Source organism: Lagenorhynchus albirostris, chromosome 13 (assembly GCF_949774975.1).
Source record: "Lagenorhynchus albirostris chromosome 13, mLagAlb1.1, whole genome shotgun sequence".
Taxonomy (NCBI): domain Eukaryota; kingdom Metazoa; phylum Chordata; class Mammalia; order Artiodactyla; family Delphinidae; genus Lagenorhynchus; species Lagenorhynchus albirostris.
In genome coordinates this window covers 15,230,026-15,253,769 of record NC_083107.1, presented here as the reverse complement: position 1 = coordinate 15,253,769, position 23,744 = coordinate 15,230,026, and the positions used below count along the sequence as shown (strand labels likewise).

Here is a 23,744-nt window from a genome sequence, read left to right as displayed (position 1 = left end):
CAGAGGCATTGGCTCACTAAAAGACTGAGACCTAATCAAAGGACTATAGGATATATCCCCTCCGCTGACACATACCATCCCCTTACTAAGGACCTATTAACAGCAGTTCCTTTTACCAAATACATCATGTCCAGTTATCAAAAAAAAAAGTTACAAGGCACATTAATAAGGGGAAAAAATTAGAAGACAGAGCAAGTATCAGACCCAGACATGGCAGGGATATTGGAAATATCAGACCCAGAATTTAAAACAACTATGATTAATATGCTAAGGGCTCCAATGGATAAGATAAACAGCATGCAAGAACAGATGGGCAATGTAAGCAGAGAGATGGAAATCCTAAGAAATAACCAAAAAGAAGTGCTAGAGGTAAAAAACAAAACATAACAGAAATGAATAATGCCTTTGATGAGCTTATTAGTAGACTAGACACAGCTGAGGAAAGAATCTCTGAGCCATAGAATATATCAATAGAGTCCTGAAAACCGAAAAGCAAAGAGAACAAAGACTGAAAAAAACACAACAGACTATCCAAGAACACTGTAGGACAACTTCAAAAGGTGTAACGTATGTGTAATGGGAATACTGTATGATTCCAGCTATATGACATTCTGAAAAAGGCAAAAACATGGAGACAGTAAAAAGGTCAGTGGTTACCAGGGGGTTGAGGGTGGGGGAATGAAGAGGCAAAACACTGATTTTTAGGACAGTGGAAACACTCTGTATAATTCCATAATGATGGATAAATGTCATTATATATTTGTCCAAACCCATAGAATGTTCCATACCAAGAGTGAACCATAATGTAAACAATTGATTTTGAGTGATTATGATGTGTCAATGTAGGCTCATCAATTGTAACAAATATACCACCCTGCTAGGGGACGTTTAGTCTTTCTTTAGAAAGACTGAAAATGAAGTGGTGCTCAGTGGTGTAGAGACAAATGTAAACAATAAGAAAGCAAGATTTGTGATCCTATGAGTCAGGGCTATAAATTTCTATGCACCACATATATATACAGGAAACACTTGCAAAAGGCAAAGAGTTGCAATGAGACACAAATGGAACATAAATAGAAACACTGTGAATAGAAGACTTTAACATGCAACTCTCATCATAAGGCAGGTCAAGTAGGAGAAAAATAAATAAGGGTATAGAAGTCCTAACTAACATAATCAATGACAAATAACAAGGAAATAGCCATCTAAACAGAAAAAAAAAATGAGGGATTGCCTTGCAGACATTTATCCAAATAAATTTGAAAACCTAGATTAAATAGATAGTATTTTTAGGGAAACATGGTAATCTAAATCAACCACATTAAAAATAGAAAGCTTACCAATCTCCACAGAAGAAATAGAGGAAGTTATCAAAGAAATACCTTGTAAAAAGCACCAGGCCCAGATGGTTTCACAGGGGAATTTTATCAACTCTCCAAAGACCAGATATTCACAATAGCACATAAATTGTTCTAGAATACTGAAAATGCTTGGTGGAAAAAACTTCATTGTTATAACAACAAAGCAGGTAATATATAATATTTAGGAGTAAACCTAATAAGAAATGTTTTAAAAAACCTATATAAGGATATCTTTTTAAGTTTTCTTAAAGGCTTCTGGAAGACACAAAAATAGACTTAAAGAAATATTCTTAGATGGAATGACTCAACATAATAGATATCTGTTGTCCCTAGGTTAATCTATAAATTTAACACAATGCCAATAAAAATACTAATAAGCTTTATCATAGAGCATAAGTTTATAGTAAAGCCTATATGTAATAATAGACATGCATAGAAGCTAGGAAAACCCTAAAAAGGAAGAGCTATTTGGGATATTATTCGTACCAAGTATTAAATATAAACTCTATAACTAAAAGATTGTGGTATTGGCTATCAGACCAGTGGAACAGAATAGAAAATCCAGAAATACACCTAAGTACACATGAAAATTTATTAAATAAAAAACATGGTATTTCAGATCACTGAGATATATTTGGACGTTTTCATAAATAGTGCTGGGATAACTGATTAGCCTTTGGTACAAAGTTAAAGTTAGATACATATCTCACATTGTAAATAAAAATAACTGGATCAGAGATCTAAAAATGTATTTAAATCATACAAGTTCTAGAAGAAAACATGGGTGAATTCTTCTATAATCTTGTTCATAAAGAAAGGTTATCTAGCTATGACTCAAAATCCAGGTGCAATAATGGCACAAATTGATAAATTTGATGGTATAAAGTTTTTTAAAACTTTTCAAGGCAAAAAAATATATAAACAAAGTAAAAATACAATTACAAACTGGGAGAATCTATTTGCAGCATATAAATCACAGCTAAGGGCTAATATTTTTATACATGAAGAACTCTTGCCAATGGGGAGCAGGGAGGAGACAAAAACTAGGCAGAAAAATGGTCAAAACATATGATAGAAAACTCACCAAAAACAAGAACCTAGACACATGAAAACATATTCTACCTCATAAGAGAAATGCAAATGGAAACAAAATTGAGGTATCATTTCTCAACTATCAGATTAGCAAAATTCAAAAGTATGACAACACATTCCATTGGCTAGCTTATGGATAAACAAATGCTCTTCACACTTTGCCTTTGAGAATGCAAATAATGGAGAATTTTACAATATATAACAAAACTACATGTTATGTATTTACCATTTGATCCAGCAATTCCACCTTTAAATATGTACCCAGAAGATGCATGCCCAGCAATACAAAAGTACATATGCACTAGATTTTGTTAACATTATTATTTTTATAAAATATCAGAAACTCCCAAAATACATAGGATGAACTATGGTACATTTACACAGAGGAGGACTATGCAGCTGAACAAAACAATACGGAAAATATCTACCAACTAATATGGAGCGATTTCCAGGATACATTGTTAGGTGAAAAAAGCAAAGTAGAAAAGAATATCTATAGTGTGCTACTTTTTATGTCAGAAAATAGGGAGGGAGACGAGATAAACCAGAAACTAAGGAAATTTTTTACCTAGAGGAGACAGTGGGAATGGTGTAGACAGGATGGTGGGTATGGAGTAGAAAAGATGGGAAGAGTCACGCTTAGTTCTGAGTATACTTTTTAATATAGCACTTAAAAATCAATAAGAATGGGGAAACAAAATCGTAAAATACAATACAATGAAAACAAAAGAACTAGACTATATTTCAAATGAATAACATAACCACACTGCAAGGAAGGGGAAAAAAACTAAACCAAGTAACTTTTAAACACACTATTTTGCCCATATACCCTAAGCCAAAGACCACTATAACTATAATAAATATTGAATTCCACTTAGTCTGTTTTTCATAGTGGTATTAGTGTGTTAGCAATTCTGAAATGACTTTCTGTGTATTCTGGAGCTAAGCAAATAACTAAATATTGTGGCTAATGAAATGAGGTTATTCATCCCCATCCAAATATGGAAGAGGAAAAGCCAGAATGGTGTTATATTGGAACTGGAGTTATGAACTCATGATCTTTAATTGATCGATAGAAAGAGCACTATGTATAGGGTTTTGTGTATATATGTATTTATGTGAGGTGTTTGTGTGTATCCTAAATCTGCTTGCTGAGATGGCCTAGAAGCAGTGACATCCTAGTAACAATGAGCATATTTGGTGTCCACACATTGTTTTCTGTATATCATTCCAAATCAAAAGGAATCAAATCTCTTTGGAGAAATGGCTTACTCAAAACCTGGGGCAGGGAAAGTACAAGAACAGCCCAGAGCATATTGTTGAACCAAAAAATAACAAGGTGCCTAAGGAGTAATGGCGACATGCAGAAAAAATTAAAAAGCCAGCTTGAAGGGTCTCCCTGGGACAATTTGACCATTAAAATAAGTAATGATTATAACAGTCTTTGAATAAAATGAGAATACATGAGTCCATTTTGTGAATGAAGGAATGGAGTGAGAATGGAAAGCTCTTCCTTACAGTAAAATGCCAATTAGTAAACGTAGAAGGAAAACATAAGGAAAAATCACTGCTGTAGAAATAGGCAAGAATCTCTAATTCATACTAGAACGAGTATGCAAAGATATGATGAAGAAAAGGATATTGTCTCAAAGCGTTTCTGCATAGAATATTTATTGATTTAAAGAGAGAAAATAGTAAGTTTGCAGTAACGAAACCTCACAGACAGCACCTTAACTAACATGTTAACATCACCAGTAATGGGACAAATCAACATTCTGTGTCTTTTGACACTATTCACAGGGAACATACATCACTTATGTAGTATTATTGCCAAAAATGTATAACTGAATGTAAGCATTAGGAAGTATAACATACACACACAGGAGATACTTTTCGAAAATGTTAAAGGTCACGAAAGACAAAGATTGAGAAATTGTTCAGATTAAAGGACACTGCAGAGATGTGGCAAGATACAATACAAGAAATACATGATACGATACAAGATACAAGATTCAATACATGATCCTGGATAGGACAGTGGACCAGGAAAAAAAGGTTTTTTATTTTGTTATGAAAGACATTATTGGGACAAATGGCCAAATTTGTATAAGATCTGTAATTGATAATAGTATTAATATCAATGCTAATTTCCTGATTTAGGTCATTATACTATGGTTCTATAAGAAAATATCCTTGTGTTTATTAAACAAACCCTGAAATATTTAGGGGTAAAAATGTCTGTGTCTGCAACTTTCTTCCAAATTGTTCAGGGTAAAATAATATAGAGAAAGAGAATGATAAAACAAATGTGATATATTGTTAAAAATTAGGGAATTTCAGTGGTGATATATGGAATTCTTTGTACTATTCCAGCAAATTTCCTGTGAGGTTTAAAATCATATTTTGAACATGTTGGTGGAGCTTTCCATTTACAGACCTCCCGTTGTGTTTCTAATACCTGCATGATCATGTATCAGAGACTATTAAATCTGCTCAAAGGAGATATACTTTTTTTTTTTTTGCTGTGGGGAAAAGGATGTTCTTTTTTATTATTAATTTTTATTGGAGTATAGTTGCTTTACAACGTTGTGTTAGTTTCTGCTATACAGCAAAGTGAATCAGTTATACGTATACATATATCTACGCTTTTTTAGATTTCCTTCTCATTTAGGTCACCCCAGAGCATTAAGTAGAGTTCCCTGTGCTATGCAGTAGGTTCTCATTAGTTATCTATTTTATACATAGTACTGTACATATGTCAGTCCCAATCTTCCAATTCATCCCACTGCCCCTTCCCCCCTTGGTAACCATAAGTTTGTTCTCTACATCTGTGACTCTATTTCTGCTTTGCACATAAGCTCATCTCTACCATTTTTATTGATTCCACATATAAGCAATATTATATCATATTTATTTCTCTTTTTCTGATTTACTTCACTCTGTATGACAGTCTCTAGGTCCATCCATGTTGCTGCAAATGGCACTATTTCATTCCTTTTTATGGCTGAGTAATATTCCATTGTATATATGTAGCACATCTTCTCAAAGGAGACATACTCTGACATAATTTCTTCCCCTCAATTTTTAATGTAAATAAATAAACAGCAGAAATATTCTGGAAGATTACATAAGAACCTATTAAAAGGAAATAAATGAACAAGTAACTAAGCCATCCAGGGTGTGTGCTATTGTTTGTAATGAAACTTTCTACTGCTACCCACTATCCCTAAAGCAAGAGTCTGAATAAAGCAATAACCTAGCACTGATGTGTTGGGAATGAGCAATTCCATTGATCATCTCTAGTTTTCCTTGGGACAAATTGCAGTCATTTGCAAGAAGTCTCGGTAGGAAATGTAAGGGAAGGCAATTGAGTGCAGCCAGGGAATAATGGACCAAGACCAACAACAAACTGATCCTAACTGCTGTTCATAGGCATTGAACTATGATAACATGTATTGACATGGGTATTGTAGGAAAAACTGTGGGGAAGTGGAGGTTGGAGCCAAGGTTAAGTGAGGGGAAGGAAAGAATTTTATTAGGGCAAATTATGAAGACATTTTGGAATAGGAGACTTGACAGCACAGAGAAGTTAATAATGAGATTAGGCAAGTAATTTTGTAACTATGCTAAATGATTTTACCCTTGCTCAAAAACACTAACCAAGATATAAAATTTGCAGTTTGGAAAATAAATAGACATTGTCTCTTACCATATATTTACTAGTGATGTATAAGTTCACCATGAAGCTAAAAACATTACAGGTGTGCCTCCTTTCAATCATAAGGAACAATTCTTTGAAAGTCAGATCTGAATGTGTATTTTTTTTTTTAGTTTCATAAGAGAATACATTAATTGCTTCTTGTCATCCAGGATGGTATCTTTCCTCACTTACGTATCCTCAGGTCAAAGCATAGTGTTGGGCACAGAGAAGGCATCTGTGTTTGTTCAGTTTTATTGAATTGAATTCTGCTCAGGAAAAATATAGTTTGTCTGTTTTTTTATAACATTTAGGAAACCATACAGGCAGCATTTGAATCTGCTCAATTATATGCAGCTACGTTTGAAAAGTTTCAGATATTCTTCAAGGAAAATGAAAGTCTTGATTTACAAGCTCTTAAACTTCAAGAACCTGGTAAGTTTTCTGTTTGTCCTTACTAATTATGTTTGACAGGTATATCAAGGTTTATCATTGTGTATGTTTCTGTTTGGTGGTGTATGGTGACAGAAATGGTAGCCCCAAAGCGTTGGCCTGACAAAATGCAAGAATTTATTCATTTCTAGATTATTTGCTGTAGAGCCACTTTTTTTTTCTTTAGGTTTACTGTTACTGTTTTATTTCAGAATATTATGGGAAAGAATTCCTCCCCAAAAGCTTATCTTTTAGTATCAAGTTGTACCAGTGCTAAGGTTATATAGCCTTTACATGGGAAGGAGTCAAAAGGAATGTTTACCTCTCAGATTCCTTTAAAAAATGTTTACATAGTGCAACATGTGTCTCAGGAATTCAAGTTACTCTATTTCTGTGGCCATATTGTAACCTGGTGGGTATGAATCCACAACTCTTAGTCATGAGATCAGTTCCGAAGGGAAATTATTTTATTAAACTCGTTATCTTCAACAAAAGGAAATAAAATACAATATCCAAGTGAAATTTCCGGCAAGAAAGTTCCCAAATGTTTACAAAAATTAAGTATATATTATTCATTATTACCCTTTAAAAATGTGAAGCATATCATTCATATTCTTTTTTTATTTCATGAACTGGCTTTATTCCTTTATTTTCTTATGCACAAAAATGATTACTCTGATACTTTGCCTCACAAAGCAACACTGATTTTTTCTGTAAATTTTTATGCTTTTGTTTCAACCCATTCTTTTTATTATGCTGAAGTATTTTAAAGTAAATTAGACTTGCCATCCCTAAATGAAATATTTCAATATTCATCTTTAAAAAACATGTCCCTACAGAAGCAAATTAATATTATCACACCTAATAAAAAAACCAAGAATTCCTTAATATCAACATTTAGTCCCTATTCAGAATCCCCCAAATAAAGCAGTTTGCAGCTAGTTTGACCCAGTATCTAGTCCAAGAGCAGGCACTATATTCACTTGTTATGTCCCTTAAGTTTTTAAAATCTGAAACAGACCCTTTATTTCAAGACACTGACTTGCTCAAGAAACCGAAGTGGGGTCTTACTTTAGAAAACAAATTAGACAAGTTCATTTCTACTGTTCTTCACCAACACTGTCACATTGAGACTTAGTGTGTGTTGAACTGAAGGGAACTGACAGGGACACAATGGCACCAGGGTGGCAGTAAGGTGTGGAACCTGGCATTTCAGCACATGGAGTAGGCCTAATCCAAATAACCAGTTCTAATCCCCTAGATCTTCTACTCATAACCTTGAGCCAAGGCCTCCTAGTATCCTGTTACCTTGTTCCTCACATTGGATAACTTTACTCCCTCACCAACCACTCATCTGGATGAGGCCACCAAGCTCCCAGGTTGCCCTTCTTCTAGTCCTGCCTTGGCTTGTCAATTCTATCCAATCCTGGAACCAGGGTCTCATAGGTATTAGCTGTTTGTTTTCTGGGACTCTGGAGTGCATTGGTCTGGACCCCTAAACGTTGTGTTCCTCCTTTTGTAGGAACTCCCTGGTACTTCCTAAACCTCGAACCCAACTGTTAGCCAGAGGTTAATAGAATGTAACTTTGCCCCTTGGATACCATGCCTTGCCTGTTATCATATTCCCTCAAACTATTCTAACACTGCCTAGCACATATTATAGACACTTAACATATGTCTGTTTAACCAAACTTTTAGCCACACTGACCTCTGTCTAGCCCCAGAAGATGATCAGGGGACAGACTCTGGCTTCCTGAACTAATCAGCCATATCTCACCCCTGAATTTCTATAAATGTCAGTGTTTACTAATAATTTCTATACTTCCTGAGCGCTTATGATAGATCCTGTGCTAAGTGATTTTCAGGCATCTCATCTAATCCTCATAATTCTATGAGGCGAGTATTCTCATTTTACAAATAAGGAAGTGAAAATATATAGAGATAAGGTAACTTCAAGTTTACACAGCTAGTCAGTGGTTTAGAAATCGTTTTCTCTGACTTGAAAGTTTGTGTGCTTAACTATTGTACAAACTGCCTCTCCTCTATCTCATAAAGAGAGAACTCTTCTATCAGCTTTACTCTTTTGTTTCCCTTTGAACATGGCTATATATGACCATGGCCAAGTCATTTAACCTCGAATGATCTAAATTTCTTCATGTATAAAATGAAAGTATTGGACCAAATTGGTGTTTCCCAAGCTAGTATTCCTTGAACCACTATTCTGGAGGATATTACATGATACCATGAAAAAATGAAAAAGACTCTGTGTTCAAGTAAGTTTGGAAAATACTTGACCAATCCACATTATACAGGTTTCCTTACCAGAAGTCTTCTCAGATCATTTGATATACTTATTTTGTCAGTTCTCAAAAATACACACATCAGGGCTTCCCTGGTGCGTAATGGTTGAGAGTATGCCTGCCGATGCAGGGGACATGGGTTCGTGCCCCGGTCTGGGAAGATCCCACATGCCGCGGAGCGGCTGGGCCCGTGAGCCATGGCCGCTGAGCATGCACGTCCGGAGCCTGTGCTCCGCAACGGGAGAGGCCACAACAGTGAGAGGCCCCAGTACAGCTAAAAATAAAATAAAATAAAAAATACACACATCCAAACCTTCTGAAATGAGTAGGACAGATAACTGTCATCCCTTTTTTGTATCACGAGGAAGCCGAAGCTCAGGAAGATCGACTATCAAGTAACTTACCCAAAGCCACAGATGGGTTAAAGACTTGAGCCTAGGTCTTCTAACACTTTGTCTGATTTGTCCTTTTTTAAAAAAATATTTATTTTATTTTATTTAGTTATTTGGTTGCACCGGGTCTTAGTTGTGGCTCATGGGCTCTTTAGCTGTGGCATGTGAACTCTTAGTTGCATCATACATTTGGGATCTAGTTCCCTGACCAGGGATTGAACCCAGGCTCCCTGCATTGGGAGTGGGGAGTCTTAACCCCTGCGCCACCAGGGAAGTCCCTGTTGTGTTCTTTATACTGTGTCAAACTCTCCCTTGTATCCAGGAGAGAAGATGATATGAATAAAGGCAAGAATCAACACCCTTTTCTCTTTGGGATGGTAGAGGGGAGGATTAGAGAAGGAAAACAAGAAGCAGTAAGGAAATCAATCTGACTCAAGCAGAGAGAGTAATTGGAAATAAAGTTAACTAAATATTTAAAGGCCGAGAGGTACAGGATTTTGAAAGATGAGTAAAGTAGTTTAGTATTATATGTGTATTAGTAAGAGCTGTTTTTGACCAAGAGTATGATAAAAGTGTATTTAAGGTAATCAGGCTTCCACTGGTTTGGAAAAGGGAGAAAATGGCGATGGGAATATTATCAACATTCAACTTCAATATATGGAAGACACAAATTGACAAAGCCTTAGCCTCAATGAATGCTTACTTTGAGTTACCATGTGGGAGAACCCTTAGATTAAGCCAACTTCAAACCAACCTGACTCTAGAATCTAATCCATTCTAAACCAGATCCTCTAATACAATTACAAGTTATTTTCATGTGCCATTCTTAACAGGAGCCAGAGAACATATTTACATTATTAAATATTAGTTTCAAGAATAAAACATAAAGCATTATGAATTAACATTTTAAAGTTACACAAGGTCCTCTACATATGGATAATACATTATAAATATGTATGTAAATTTATTAATGCAATGATTTTTAATATATCTTTATAATGATCCTTTAAAATCTCATACATATGTTTTATGCTTTATGTGAATTACTTTACCTAGATGTTAAGTTCTTTAGTGAACAACTGGAAAAATATCACAGACAGCACAAGGACGCAGTAGCTCTAAGATGCACCAGGAATGTAGGATTGCTGCTCATTGACACTACGCAACTAAAAGAAAAACTAATTCCATCACCTTTGCGATGCTTGGAGGTAACTATGAACTAAGAAAGTTTTAAATTATGGTCTCTACAACTATTTTATGATTTTTCTCTTGCAAATAACCTATCTTTATTTTCCAGTATTGCAAATATTTAAAATTAACGTTAGTCTATTGCGCATCCTTAATTTCTAGGAAAAGTCCCATATTCTTCTTTCTGTCCCAAGCACAGTCAGCTTTCAGGTGAGGAGACAGCAGCCCTCAGACTAGCCTCTTACACCCATTCCTTTTTCCTTTGTTGGAGCATTTCAAGACTTCCTACAGAAGAGACACCACTGTAACAGCTCAGGATCCTAGTGGGAATGCTGGTTGATTCTAGGATACTGAGATCAAGTTTAGGAGATCATTTCCTGATCTGAAACTGTCCCTAAAGATCTGATTATATTTTGGTGAGTTGTAGAGCTGAGGAAACTTGATTGCTTCTGCAATAACTTACAGGTCTTCCTTTAGAGTCATATATACTGTCAAATACCTCCAGAGAGATAATGGTGTAGAACAGAGATTGTCAAACTACAACCCACAGGACCAGTCCAGCCTGCCACCTGTTGTGTACGTACGGTTTTACTAGAACACACCCATGACAGTTGGCTTATGTATTGCCTATGGTTGCTTTCTCACTACAAGGGCAGAGCTGAGTAGTTGTGACAGAGACCATATGTCCTGAAAATCTAAAATATTTACTATTTGGCCCTTATAGAAAACTTCTGCTGACCCCTCGTGCAGATGAAAGAAGACAGAGCCCTGTCTAAAAGGCTGCAGGCCTGAGTGCTAGTATCTATTCTGTCACTAATTCGTTGTATGGCATTGGGCTTTCTTCTAGAGCTTTGCTGCTTCATTTGCTGCAAAAGAAAAAATATATAGAATTCAATTTCAGCAAACATTTCTGAGCACTAAGAGCACGACTATATACCAAGCCAAGGAACACTCAACTCAAACTGGCTTCAGCAATCAGAAAATGTATGGGCTATGCATCTAAAAAGTCCAGAGAGTGGATGGCCACCAGGGAGGTGTAATCTAGTGACTCAGTAGTAGCTTTAGTCATTCTCTATACCAAGCCTTCTGATGTGCCAGCTTCAACCTAAAGCTCACATGCCTTCACATTTCTCAAATGGCTGTCAAAAGCTCCATAGGCTAATTATTTCCTTGTTCATGTCCAGGGAGAGAGAACATGAGAGATCTCTCATCCTCAAACAAAAGTCTTGTGTTTCTACTTAACTGGATCAGCTAAGGTCAGAGGTTTGCCCTAATCCGATCACATGAGCCAAAGGAAGCCATGTTCATATTTGCCTTATGACTGATCAGACTCCGTCTTTGTTTCTAAAGGGGAGATCAGTTTCCTCCAAACCACATAACTACCACCCAACAGGAAAGAAGTGGAGTTGATGCTGGGGAGGGCACCACAATGTTCACTATACAGGGCAAAGCAGCAGAAAGGGCACTTACAAAAGATCAGAGCATTTAGGCAAACTTTTTAATAAGTTGTGCAATCCAGCTTGTTCTAGAAATTATCTTCAAAACTAGCCCTTCCTATTGGTTCAATGTGAAAAACACCAGCCCCTTCACATATACTGCTGCTTCCAATACTTGCCGACTTAACAGCCATTCAATTAGAATTTATCTAAAATATATAATAAAATGGAAATACTCAAGTAGTTATGATTCACAGTTCCTTTTTCTTTCCTAGGTGCTAAATTATATGCTTCCTCGTCTAAGCAAGAAAAAAGTGGATGCCCTTGTCTCTGAGGCACAAGATGCAGAATATAAACTTGAATTTGTCCCAACTACCACCATAGAATATGTTAACAACTTACTATTTCTTGATGAAATTCAGGAAAGGGTGAGTCGATTCTTATATAACTCACTATTCCAGATCTTGTGGTGAGTAAGGAAGGCAAGTAGGAGAAATTGAGGGACTGAAGATCAGGAAACAGCTGTCAGAATATCAAAAACACTTTCAGGCAAAGTAAGTATATGCCTTACATCACAGTAGTAATGACAGCTAACATTGATCAAACTCGTACTACTAGCCGGGAATGCATTACATTTTCTACATACATTACATTTTTGATCCTTGTGAAAACTTAAGAAGTATAAAGAATTTTTATTCTCATTCTGCAGATGAGGAAACAGGGACAAAACTAGGTTATGCTGTCCAAGATCACAGAACTTTTTGTAGTGGAGCCGGAATTTACACTTGGGTCTCTGACTGCAAAGCCAATGCTCTCAACCCCAGTTTATTGCAATTCTTATTTGTGATAGATGATAATAGAATTGTAAACTTGATATTAGTCATAATGGAAGTCTTGATCCTCCTTAACCTATATTTGCATAATAGTCAGGAACCTTCCAATTAGGAATTAAAAAAACCCAACTTTAGCTTAAACAGGGAGGCGGGACAGGGAGACAACAGCAGATACGGGGACTCAAGTAACACAAATGCTGGGGTCCGCTCTCTCCCTCCCTCCCTCCCTCTCTCTCTCTGTCTCTCTCTGTCTCTCTGTCTCTCTCTCATACACACACACACACACACACACACACACACTCACTCACTCCTTTGTCTCCCTTATTTCTCTCTCTCCAAAAACGTGGTTTCCTCCTCCCATCTTTCCCCTGTGGCACGCAATCTAGCATTTAGTTTCAATAGTCAGGTTTTTCAGTCACACCAGTTGGCATTTAAAATAGAGTTAAATCATTTTCTTAAATATCTGGAAATTGAAGATATGTTACAAATTTAAAAATACAAACTGAAATGTGAAATAAGTCATTAACAACAATAATCTGTTGGATAATGTTATATATTGTTAACAGAATTAATAGTAAAGGCTATTTCACGTACCTATAAAAGTAAAAATTTTGTTTCTCATTTCAAGAAACAACACCTTCTCAAATGTGATGATCTCAAGATGATTGTGGTTTTCCCTCAAGTCTACTTATACATCATCCCAGGAGGCTAAAGATGCCCAGCATTTATTATTATCTGCAGTCAGAAAGACTCTTTGTCAAATAACCAAAACCCAGTTGAGGTTTAGCCCTACCTTAGGACAAAATGTGGACCCTATTTAAGGAGGAAGGAATATTCCATGGAACACACTCCACCCACACCCACACCAAGAATGTGACTAGGCTTAGGAACTTACCAGAGCCAGGAATAAGAAGGCTGTGGGAAACCCAGGTGATCCTCTCTCCTCTCTGCATCTCTCTGAGGGTCTGCTTTGCTCCTTTACCTCTGCAAACACATTCCTCCTGCTGTTTCATCCTCAGCAGCACACGTGGCCACCAGCACCTCCCAGGTCACATGTTGCAAGTCTAGCGGGCCACCGAGAGAGAGAATCTCTCTCCTCTGATATCAATTCTAAATGTTTAATGAATGGATTCAGCCCCCACCCTTACCCTGATCCTGTTGTATAAACTATGGAAGGAAGGATCATGTAGCAGGGGGTAGACTGCTCTCTCTCTGGTTCCAGAACAGGAGAGTCGATGTGCCATATGCAGAAACCCAGACTGTGTCCCGTCTCCATAAGGTTGTCTGTGCATGGCTGGGTGGTGTGTTGGGGAAGCAGCCTTTCTTAGGAAAATGCTCTGCACACACAGACAGCTTTTCTTTGGAACCTAATCCATTAGTTCCAAAAACGTTGTAAGCACTCACTTAGCAGGACGCAAGGATGACAACAATGAGTAAACCTGCTTTCAAGGACCTCAGAGTCCTTGAAATGAATGAATGACAGCAGATAACTCTTATACAATGGATATAGGTACAAGATACTGTTGTGGGCAGGGTGGTGGTGGAGCAGAGGGAGGGTGCAGTCATTCCTATGAGTTACAGAAGGCTTTGTGGAGGTTGGGGCATTTAAGCTTTGTCCTAAAGTCCATCTATTCAGGTAGGCATTCCAGGAAGAAGGAAATTTGCATGCACAGACCTGAGGCAACGTGGCAAGAACAGGATATGGCAGTTGGTATGCTATGTAGAAGGGGTGTTTGGTGGAGAAAGCTGATGAACCATAGCTAAAGTAGTATTTCCAAGGATAGGAGAGAAGGAATGGATTCTAGTGATATTAAGTAAGTAGAATTGAAAGGACTTGGTGGGCAACTGAATGAGGGGAGAGCAAAAGAAATTTGAGATAACTCTTAGATACCCTTTTACAGTGAATGGGTAGACCACCAGCCAGCATAGGTAGGGCAGGCCACATAATCACTGTCTGACCAAACATTTTTGAGAGTGAAAGAGGCACCATTAATCATCATGCCAGGACAATACCTTGGTGTAAACCAAGACACTCCCAGAGAAAACAGGACATATGCTTACTCCACGTACCAGAAATCCAGGAAGGTGAGCAGATTTTGGTTGTCAGACTTAGTTCTATTTGTAACTTATTGAAGATGTTAGACATTTTTGGTTGAAAGTAACAAAAACTCACATAGTTAGCTTGGAAAAATGAGAAGAATTATTCTAAGTTTGCAGGGATATCTTTTGGAATCCAAAGGTATGGATAGAGCCTAGCCTTTAAAAAGGGCAGGAACTAGGGACTAGAGCAGCATAGGGAAACCAAAAAGACCTCTCTTTCCATCTCGCATCTCTGCTCCTCTCTAGAACAGTGGTTCTCAAAGGGTGTTCCCGACACCAGCTGCATCAGTGTCACTGGAGAACTTGCATATTCTCAGGCCCCACCCTGGACCTTCTGAATCAGAAACTCTCAGGAGGGGTTCAACAATCTTTGCTTTACCAAACTTGCCAGGGCGATTGGGATGCAGCTAAAGGTTGAGAACCATCTCTCTAAAGCCTCTCTGCAGTTTTCATTTCCTGTTTAGGACATGCTTTGTTAACCCATGGAAGCAAATAGCCTCCGCCAACAGCTGCACCCTAACTCTTCCCAAGTTCAAGAGAGAGATCAGACTAAGCTGGTTTCACTAGGTCCCAATTTGACTCTCCCTGGTTCAGCTTGTGGCCAGGAGGTGGGTCAAGTTGTAGAACATGGATACTTGCTCTATAATCTTGTGGCAGAGTGGCAGGGAGGAGGGTTCCCCAAAAACTGGGGAGTCCTTGCCAAAAATGTAGTAAAGGCACTGTCCACTGAAGGAAGGGCATCAAAGCAAAGATGTTTAGTAGTCAGTAATAAAGGTTTCAGAAGCCTTTATTAAAGGGTAGTGTGAGTCTCACCATAGATCAGGGTTCTGAATCTATGGGTACATGGTCCACACACCTCAGGGGCTGCCCTGGGACAGTCACTGCTCAACACACAGGCCTGGAATGTCAGATGTTACAGCTGGGCGTCCTCACAGCACCTGTTGTCTCTGAAAACTTCAAATATTTGCACTGTTTAATCTACTAGAGAACAAAACAGAGACACAAAACTAAACACCTATAACAGTAATACTAACTATGCTCAGCTCTGAAAAACTTACCTCCTGGGCCTTATTACCTGCATCGTAGCAATGACTGTATTTGCCACCCAGCAGGCTCCAGCCAGTTTGATCTGCATTAAACGCACCCCTCTGTGTGCTGGCTCTTCACAGCGTGATATTTACGATGCACAGCAGCTGTCTCCTATCAGACAATCTTAACGGGTATAACAAGGACTCTGATTTATTTAACGAGCAGCGAATGTTTCTGTTTAGATTGAAAGCCTTGAAGATGAAGGGAATGTAGTGGTTCAGATGTACAAGCTGATTGAACAATATCAGGTTCCCACACCTCCCGAAGACTTTGCTGTTTTTGTCACTATGAAGCCATCCATTGTTGCTGTTCGGAATGCCATTGATAAATCCGTGGGTGACAGAGAAACAAAGATTAAGCAATTTTGTGTGCATCTGGGCAGAGATCTTGAGGATCTAAGCAATGAAGTGAATGAAATAAAGCTGCTAGCACAGGTAAGCTGAAGCAGGATTTAAAAATCTGTGTAAAGGCTGACTATTCCATTTTAATAAACCATTTAGAAAGCATATTTCATTTTAATCTGGTTTAACTTTTGTTTTTTTATGGCTTAATTCTCTGAGCTGCTATTGAAAACTGAAAGTGTTTCTGAACCTCTCTTAGATACCGAATAAATTCTAGGCCATTGCAACTAAAGCATGTATGCAATATTGAATTCTCCTTCTGCTGGTTTCTATTTATTATTATGAAATGAGTGTTTTTATAACCTGTTAGCATATTTTATAGTTATTGTGACAATTTTAGGGTTTGCTTAGCCGCATATTAGAAAATTCCCCCTTAGAAAGAGGTAGAGTATAAATTGATAAATGATAAAGAAGAATGTTTGATTAACTTGCATCAATTTTCCTATACAAAAGATGCAAGAGGAATTATTTTAAGAACTTAGACTAGACATCCGGATGATTCTTTTTTTTTAATTTTTAAATTTTATTTTATTTATTTTTTATACAGCAGGTTCTTATTAGTTATCTATTTTATACATATTAGTGTACACATGTCAATCCCAATCTCCCAATTAATCCGACCACCCTGCCACCAATTTCCCCCCTTGGTGTCCATACGTTTGTTCTCTACATCTGTGTCTATTTCTGCCTTGCAAACCATTTCATCTGTACCATTTTTCTAGATTCCACATAAATGCGTTAATATACGCTATTTGTTTTTCTCTTTCTGACTTACTTCACTCTGTATGACAATCTCTAGGTCCATCCACACCTCTACAAATGACCCAATTTTGTTCCTTTTTACGGCTGAGTAATATTCCATTGTATATATGTACCACATCTTCTTTATCCGTTTGTCTGTCGATGGGCATTTAGGTTGCTTCCATGAGCTGGCTATTGTAAATAGTGCTGCAATGAATATTGTGGTGCATGTGTCTTTTGGAATTATGGTTTTCTCTGGGCATATGCCCAGTAATGGGATTGCTGGGTCATATGGTAATTCTATTTTTAATTTTTTAAGGAACCTCCATACTGTTCTCCATAATGGCTACATCAATTTACATTCCTGCCAAGAGTGCATGAGGGTTCCCTTTTCTCCATACCCTCTCCAGCATTTTTTCTTTGTAGATTTTCTGATGATTCCCATTCTAACCGGTGTGAGGTGATACCTCATTGTAGTTCTGATTTGCATTTCTCTAATAATTAGTGATGTTGAGCAGCTTTTCATGTGCCTCTTGGATCTGTATGTCTTCTTTGGAGAGATGTCTATTTAGGTCTTCTGCCCATTTTTTAATTGGGTTGTCTGTTTTTTTTAATATTGAGCCACATGAGCTGCTCATATAATTTGGAGATTAATCCTTTTCTGCTTTGTTTGCAAATATTTTCTCCCATTCTGAGGGTTATCTTTTCATCTTGTTTATAGTTTCCTTTGCTGTGCAAAAGCTTTTAAGTTTAATTAGGTCCCATTTCTTTATTTTTGTTTTTATTTCTGTTAGTCTAGGAGGTGGGTCAAAAAAGGTCTTGCTGTGATTTTTGTCAAAGAGTGTTCTTCCTATGTTTTCTTCTAAGAGTTTTATAGTGTCCAGTCTCACATTTAGGTCTCTAATCAAATTTGAGTTTATTTTTGTGTATGGTGTTAGGGAGTGTTCTAATTTCATTCTTTTACATGTAGCTGTCCAGTTTTCCTAGCAACACTTAATGAAGAGATGGTCTTTTCTCGGTTGTATATCCTTGCCTCCTTTGTCATAGATTAGTTGAACATAGGTGTGTGGGTTTCCCTCTGGGCTTTCTATCCTGTTCCATTGATCTATATTTCTGTTTGTGTGCCAGTACCGTATTGTCTTGATTACTGTAGCTTTGTAGTACAGTCTGAAGTCCTCCAGCTCCTTTTTTTGCCCTCAAGATTGCTTTGGTTATTCAGGGTCTTTTGTGTCTCCATACAAATTTTAAGATTTTTTTGTTCTATTCTGTGAAAAATGCCATTGGTAGTTTGATAGGGATTACATTGAATCTGTAGATTGCTTTGGGTAGTATAGTCATTTTCATAATATTGATTCTTCCAATCCAAGAACATGGTATATCTCTCCATCTGTTTGTGTCATCTTTGATTTCTTTCATCAGTGTCATATAGTTTTTGGGTACAGGTCTTGACCTCCTTAGGTAGGTTTATCCTTAGGTATTTTATTCTTTTTGTTGCAATGGTGAATGGGATTGTTTCCTTAATTTCTCTTTCTGATCTTTCATTGTTAGTATATAGGAATGCAAGAGATTTCTGTGCATTAATTTGGTATCCTGCAACTTTACCAAATTCATTGATTAGCTCTAGTAATTTTCTGGTGGCATCTTTAGGATTATCTATGTATAGTATCATGTCATCTGCAAACAGTGATAGTTTTACTTTTTCTTTTCCAATTTGTATTCTTTTATTTCTTTTTCTTCTCTGACTGCCATGGCTAGGAATTCCAAAACTATCTTGAATAATAATAGCAACCGTGGACACTCTTGTCTTGTTCCTGGTCTTAGAGGAAATGCTTTAAGTTTTTCACCATTGAGAATGATGTTTGCTGTGGGTTTGTCATATATGGCCTTTATTATGTTGAGAAAGGTTCCCTCTGTTCCCACTTTCTGGAGAGTTTTTATCATAAATGGGTGTTGAATTTTGTCAAAAGCTTCTTCTACATCTATTGAGATGATCATATGGTTTTTATTCTTCAGTCTGTTAATATGATGTATCACATCGATTGATTTGCATATATTGAATCCCACTTGATCATGGTGTATGATTCTTTTAATGTGTTGTTGGATTCTGTTTGCTAGTATTTTGTTGAGGATTTTTGCATCTATATTCATCAGTGATATTGGTCTGTAATTTTTCTTTTTTTCTAGTATCTCTGTCTGGTTTTTGTATCAGGGTGATGGTGGCCTTGTAGAATGAGTTTGGGAGTTTTCCTTATTTTGGAAGACTTTGAGAAGGATGGGTGTTAGCTCTTCTCTAAATGTTTGACAGAATTCACCTGTGAAGCCATCTGGTCCTGGACTTTTGTTTGTTGGAAGATTTTTATTCACAGTTTCAATTTCATTACTTGTGATTGGTCTGTTCATATTTTCTCTTTCTTCCTGGTTCAGTCTTGGAAGCTTATACCTTTCTAAGAATTTGTCCATTTCTTCCAGGTTGTCCATTTTATTAGCATAGAGTTGCTTGTAGTAGTCTCTTAGGATGCTTTGTATTTCTGTGGTGTCTGTTGTAACTTCTCCTTTTTCATTTCTAATTTTATTGATTTGATTCCTCTCCCTCTTTTTCTTGATGAGTATAGCTAATGGTTTATCAATTTTGTTTATCTTCTCAAAGAAGCTTTTAGTTTTATTGATCTTTGCTATTGTTTTCTTTGTTTCTATTTTATTTATTTCTGCTCTGATCTTTATGATTTCTTTCCTTCTAATAACTTTAGGTTTTGTTTGTTTTTCTTTCTCTAGTTCCTTTAGGTGTAAGGTTAGACTGTTTGAGATTTTTCTTGTTTCTTGAGGTAGGAATGTATTGCTACAAACTTCCCTCTTAGACCTGCTTTTGCTGCATCCCATAGGTTTTAGATTGTCATGTTTTCGTTGTCATTTGTCTCTAGGTATTTTTTTATTTCCTCTTTGATTTCTTCAGTGATCTCTTGGTTATTTAGTAGTGTATCATTTAGCCTCCACGTGTTTGTGTTTTTTACGTGTTTTTCCTGTAATTGATTTCTAATCTCATAGCGTTGTGGTTGTAAAAGATGCTTGATGTGATTTCAGTTTTCTTAAATTTACCAAGGCTTGATTTGTGACCCAAGATGTGATCTATCCTGGAGAATGTTCTATGAGCACTTGAGAAAAAATTGTATTCTGTTGTTTTTGGATGGAATGTCCTATAAATATCAATTAAGTCCATCTTGTTTAATGTGTCCTTTAAAGCTTGTGTTTCCTTATTTATTTTCATTTTTGATGATTTGTCCATTGGTGAAAGTGGGGTGTTAAAATCCCCTACTATTATTGTGCTACTGTCGATTTACCCTGTTATGTTATGTATTGAGGCGCTCCTATGTTGGCTGCATAAATATTTACAATTGTTATATCTTCTTCTTGGATTGATCCCTTGATCATTATGTAGTGTTCTTCCTTGTCTCTTATAATAGTCTTTATTTTAAAGTCTATTTTGTCTGATATGAGAATTGCTACCCCAGCTTTCTTTTGATTTCCCTTTGCATGGAATATCTTTTTCCATCCCCTCACTTTCAGTCTGTATGTGTCCCTAGGTCTGAAGTGGGTCTCTTGTAGACAGCATATATATGGGTCTTGTTTTTGTATCCATTCAGTGAGTCTGTGACTTTTGGTTGGAACATTTAATCCATTTACATTTAAGGTGATTATCAGTATGTATGTTCGTATTACCATTTTTCTTAATAGAGAAGTTTCTTTACCATTTGTTATAGAGCTGGTTTGGTGATGCTGAATTCTCTTAGCTTTTGTTTGTCTCTAAAGCTTTTGATTTCTCCATCAATTCTGAATGAGGTCCTTGCCAATTAGAGTAATCTTGGTTGTAGGTTCTTCCCTTTCACATCTTTAAATATATCATGCCTCTCCCTTCTGGCTTGTAGAGTTTCTGCTGAGAAATCCGCTGTTAACCTTATGGGAATTCCCTTGTATGTTATTTGTCATTTTTCCCTTGTTTCTTTTAATAATTTTTCTCTGTCTTTAATTTTTGTCAGTTTGATTACTATGTGTCTTGGCATGTTTCTCCTTGGGTTTATCCTGCCTGGGACTCTGCGCTTCCTGGACTTTGGTGGCTATTTCCTTTCCCATGTTAGGGAAGTTTTCAACTATAATCTCCTCAAATATTTTCTCGGGTCCTTTCTCTCTCTCTTCTCCTTCTGGGACCCCTATACTGCGAATATTTGTGTTTTTAATGTTGTCCCAGAGGTCTCTTAGGCTGTCTTTATTTCTTTTCATTTTTTTTTTCTTTCTTCTGTTCTGCAGCAGTGAATTCCACCATTCTGTCTTCCAGGTGACTTATCCATTCTTCTGCCTCAGTTATTCTGCTATTGATTCCTTCTAGTGTATTTTTCATTTCAGTTATTGTATTGTTCATCTCTGTTTGTTTGTTCTGTAATTCTTCTAGGTCTTTGTTCTTTAATTCTTCTAGGTCTTTGTTAAACATTTCTTTCATCCCCTGTATCTTTCCCTCCATTCTTTTTCTGAGGTCCTGGATCATTTTCACTATCATTATTCTGAATTCTTTTTCTGGAAGGTTTCCTATCTCCACTTCATTTAGTTGTTTTTCTGGGGTTTTATCTTGTTCCTTCATCTGGTACATATGTCATTTTGTCTGTCTTTCTGTGAATGTAGTTTTCATTCCATAGGCTGCAGAATTGTAGTTCTTGCTTCTGCTGTCTGCCCTCTGGTGGATGAAGCTATCTCTGTTTTTACTTTTGTATTGAAGTATTTTTGTATTTTTGCACAGAGGAAGCTGTACATAAGTGTAATAAGTGTACAAGTCAGTGAGTTTTCAGAAAGTGAACACATCCATGTGTCCACTACTGAGATGAAGAACTATTGCTATTGCCATCCTTAGTGTCTCCCCTAGTCACTAACCCTTCCTTCCTCTCCAAAGGCAGCCACTACCTTGAATTCTAAAGCCATAAATTGGTTTTGCCTTTTTATGAACTTCAATTAAATAGAATCATACCTTTATTGTAAACTGTAATCATTCCGTTTTTTTGGGGGGTGTGTGTGCTGCATTGGGTCTTCATTGCTGTGTGCAGGCTTTCTCTAGTTTCAGCGAGCAGGGACTACTCTTCATTGTGGTGTGCAAGCTTCTCATTGTGGTGGCTTCTCTTGTTGAGGAGCATGGGCCCTAGGCGCACAGGCTAAGTAGTTGTGGCCCATGGGCTTAGTTGCTCCGTGGCATGTGGGATCTTCCTGGACCAGGTTTCGAACCTGTGTCCCCTGAATTGGCAGGCAGATTCTTAACCACTGAGCCACCAGGGAAGTCCCATAAATTGTAATTATTCCTTTATTGTAAAATGATAATTTTCCTTATATCATATTTTCTTCTTTCTTTTCCATATTGTATTCAGCTCTCCTTACCTGAAGTCACGTTAGCTGAAACAAATGTAATAAATGAAAACAGATGAGGGAAAATGTATTAGGTATTCTTTAAAAGCAATATTATCCCCAAGTTACTTCTTTATACATTTCTGTAATTTTTACAATGTATATGCATTGCTTTAAATACAGAAAAACAACAATTTTAATATATTTCCTAAAAATTAGAGTGAAAAGAGAATTAGAAGAAATATTTTTTGAAAACGTTTATTAATTCATTTATTTTGATGGTATACATCAAAATAGGAATGAGTAATCAAAACCTATCTTAATTTTACAGGATCCACAGATTTTGGATATTAACGCTGACCAAGACAAAGTAAACGTCATGTTGAATGATCTGCAGTCAGTTCTAGATGATCTTCAAAAACGTGCATTTCAGTATAAATCCTATCAGAAGAATTTTAAGGTAATGACAGCTCTACACATATGTTTCTAAAATATGTGCATAGAAATGGCATTGGTGCATACGCATTTTCAATAATGTGACTGTAAGTATTCAATGTTTGGACACCAATGTGCTAGTCACTGTGCTGGAACAATCTGAAATACAAAATATGACATGTTCTCTGCCTGTGAAGTGTTTAAAGATTAGTACACAGGTTAGACAAAATGTCTTTCTAATTAAAAAGTAATTGTGAATTTTAGACAAACCCTCAGACCAGGGACTGTAGCTTCTATGTTAAAATGTATGTGGATTTTTAAATGTGGTCAATTAAAACCCCTCTATTCTTCCTTAAATAATATTCAAGCTTCTTTTACATTCATGTGTGTATTATGATTCCATCAATATTGCCTAATTTGCCCTGGTTTGATGTGCCAGTTTGATGAAAGAAGACAATTTGGCTAAGCCAGGGCAAAGATGGATACAAAAAGGGTAGGTTTAAAAAGCTAAAAGATATGCCTCAAAAAAATGAAGAGAAATGAGTGAGAGATATAAGTGCTCTGAACAGCTATTAGAGAGACCAAAAAGAAAAGAAAATAGAAAAGATTCCTAGGATCAAATCCAGAGGGCCACCAGCAATGAGGGAGGGGTTAATCAGTTCCCCAAAAGTTTCAGCGGAGTGCATGGACCTCACATGGGGATGCACCTGTCTCTTCCATAGCCCCAAATGGATGGCCAGAAAGTGGTCTGAGCAGTCTGAGTGTCCACTCCAGATCCCAGGGCTTGGTGGAGCAACCTGCAAAATAATGACCTGGCACGAGACAATGCAACTGGTACAATACTTGATTCAGGAGGTTTGTGCATGAGAGA

The 23,744-nt window shown here is 36.9% G+C and overlaps 1 protein-coding gene across 1 annotated transcript in view; it reads left to right on the top strand.

Annotated features, from left to right (window-relative positions):
• Positions 1-23,744, top strand: part of DNAH6 (dynein axonemal heavy chain 6) — a 288,178-nt gene that overhangs the window by 65,760 nt on the left and 198,674 nt on the right. Inside the window, exons 11-15 of the mRNA XM_060170018.1 lie at positions 6,465-6,585; positions 10,331-10,482; positions 12,174-12,326; positions 16,103-16,354; positions 22,770-22,898. Of these exons, the coding sequence (XP_060026001.1) occupies positions 6,465-6,585; positions 10,331-10,482; positions 12,174-12,326; positions 16,103-16,354; positions 22,770-22,898 (807 nt within the window). The remainder of the gene's footprint in view (positions 1-6,464; positions 6,586-10,330; positions 10,483-12,173; positions 12,327-16,102; positions 16,355-22,769; positions 22,899-23,744) is intronic.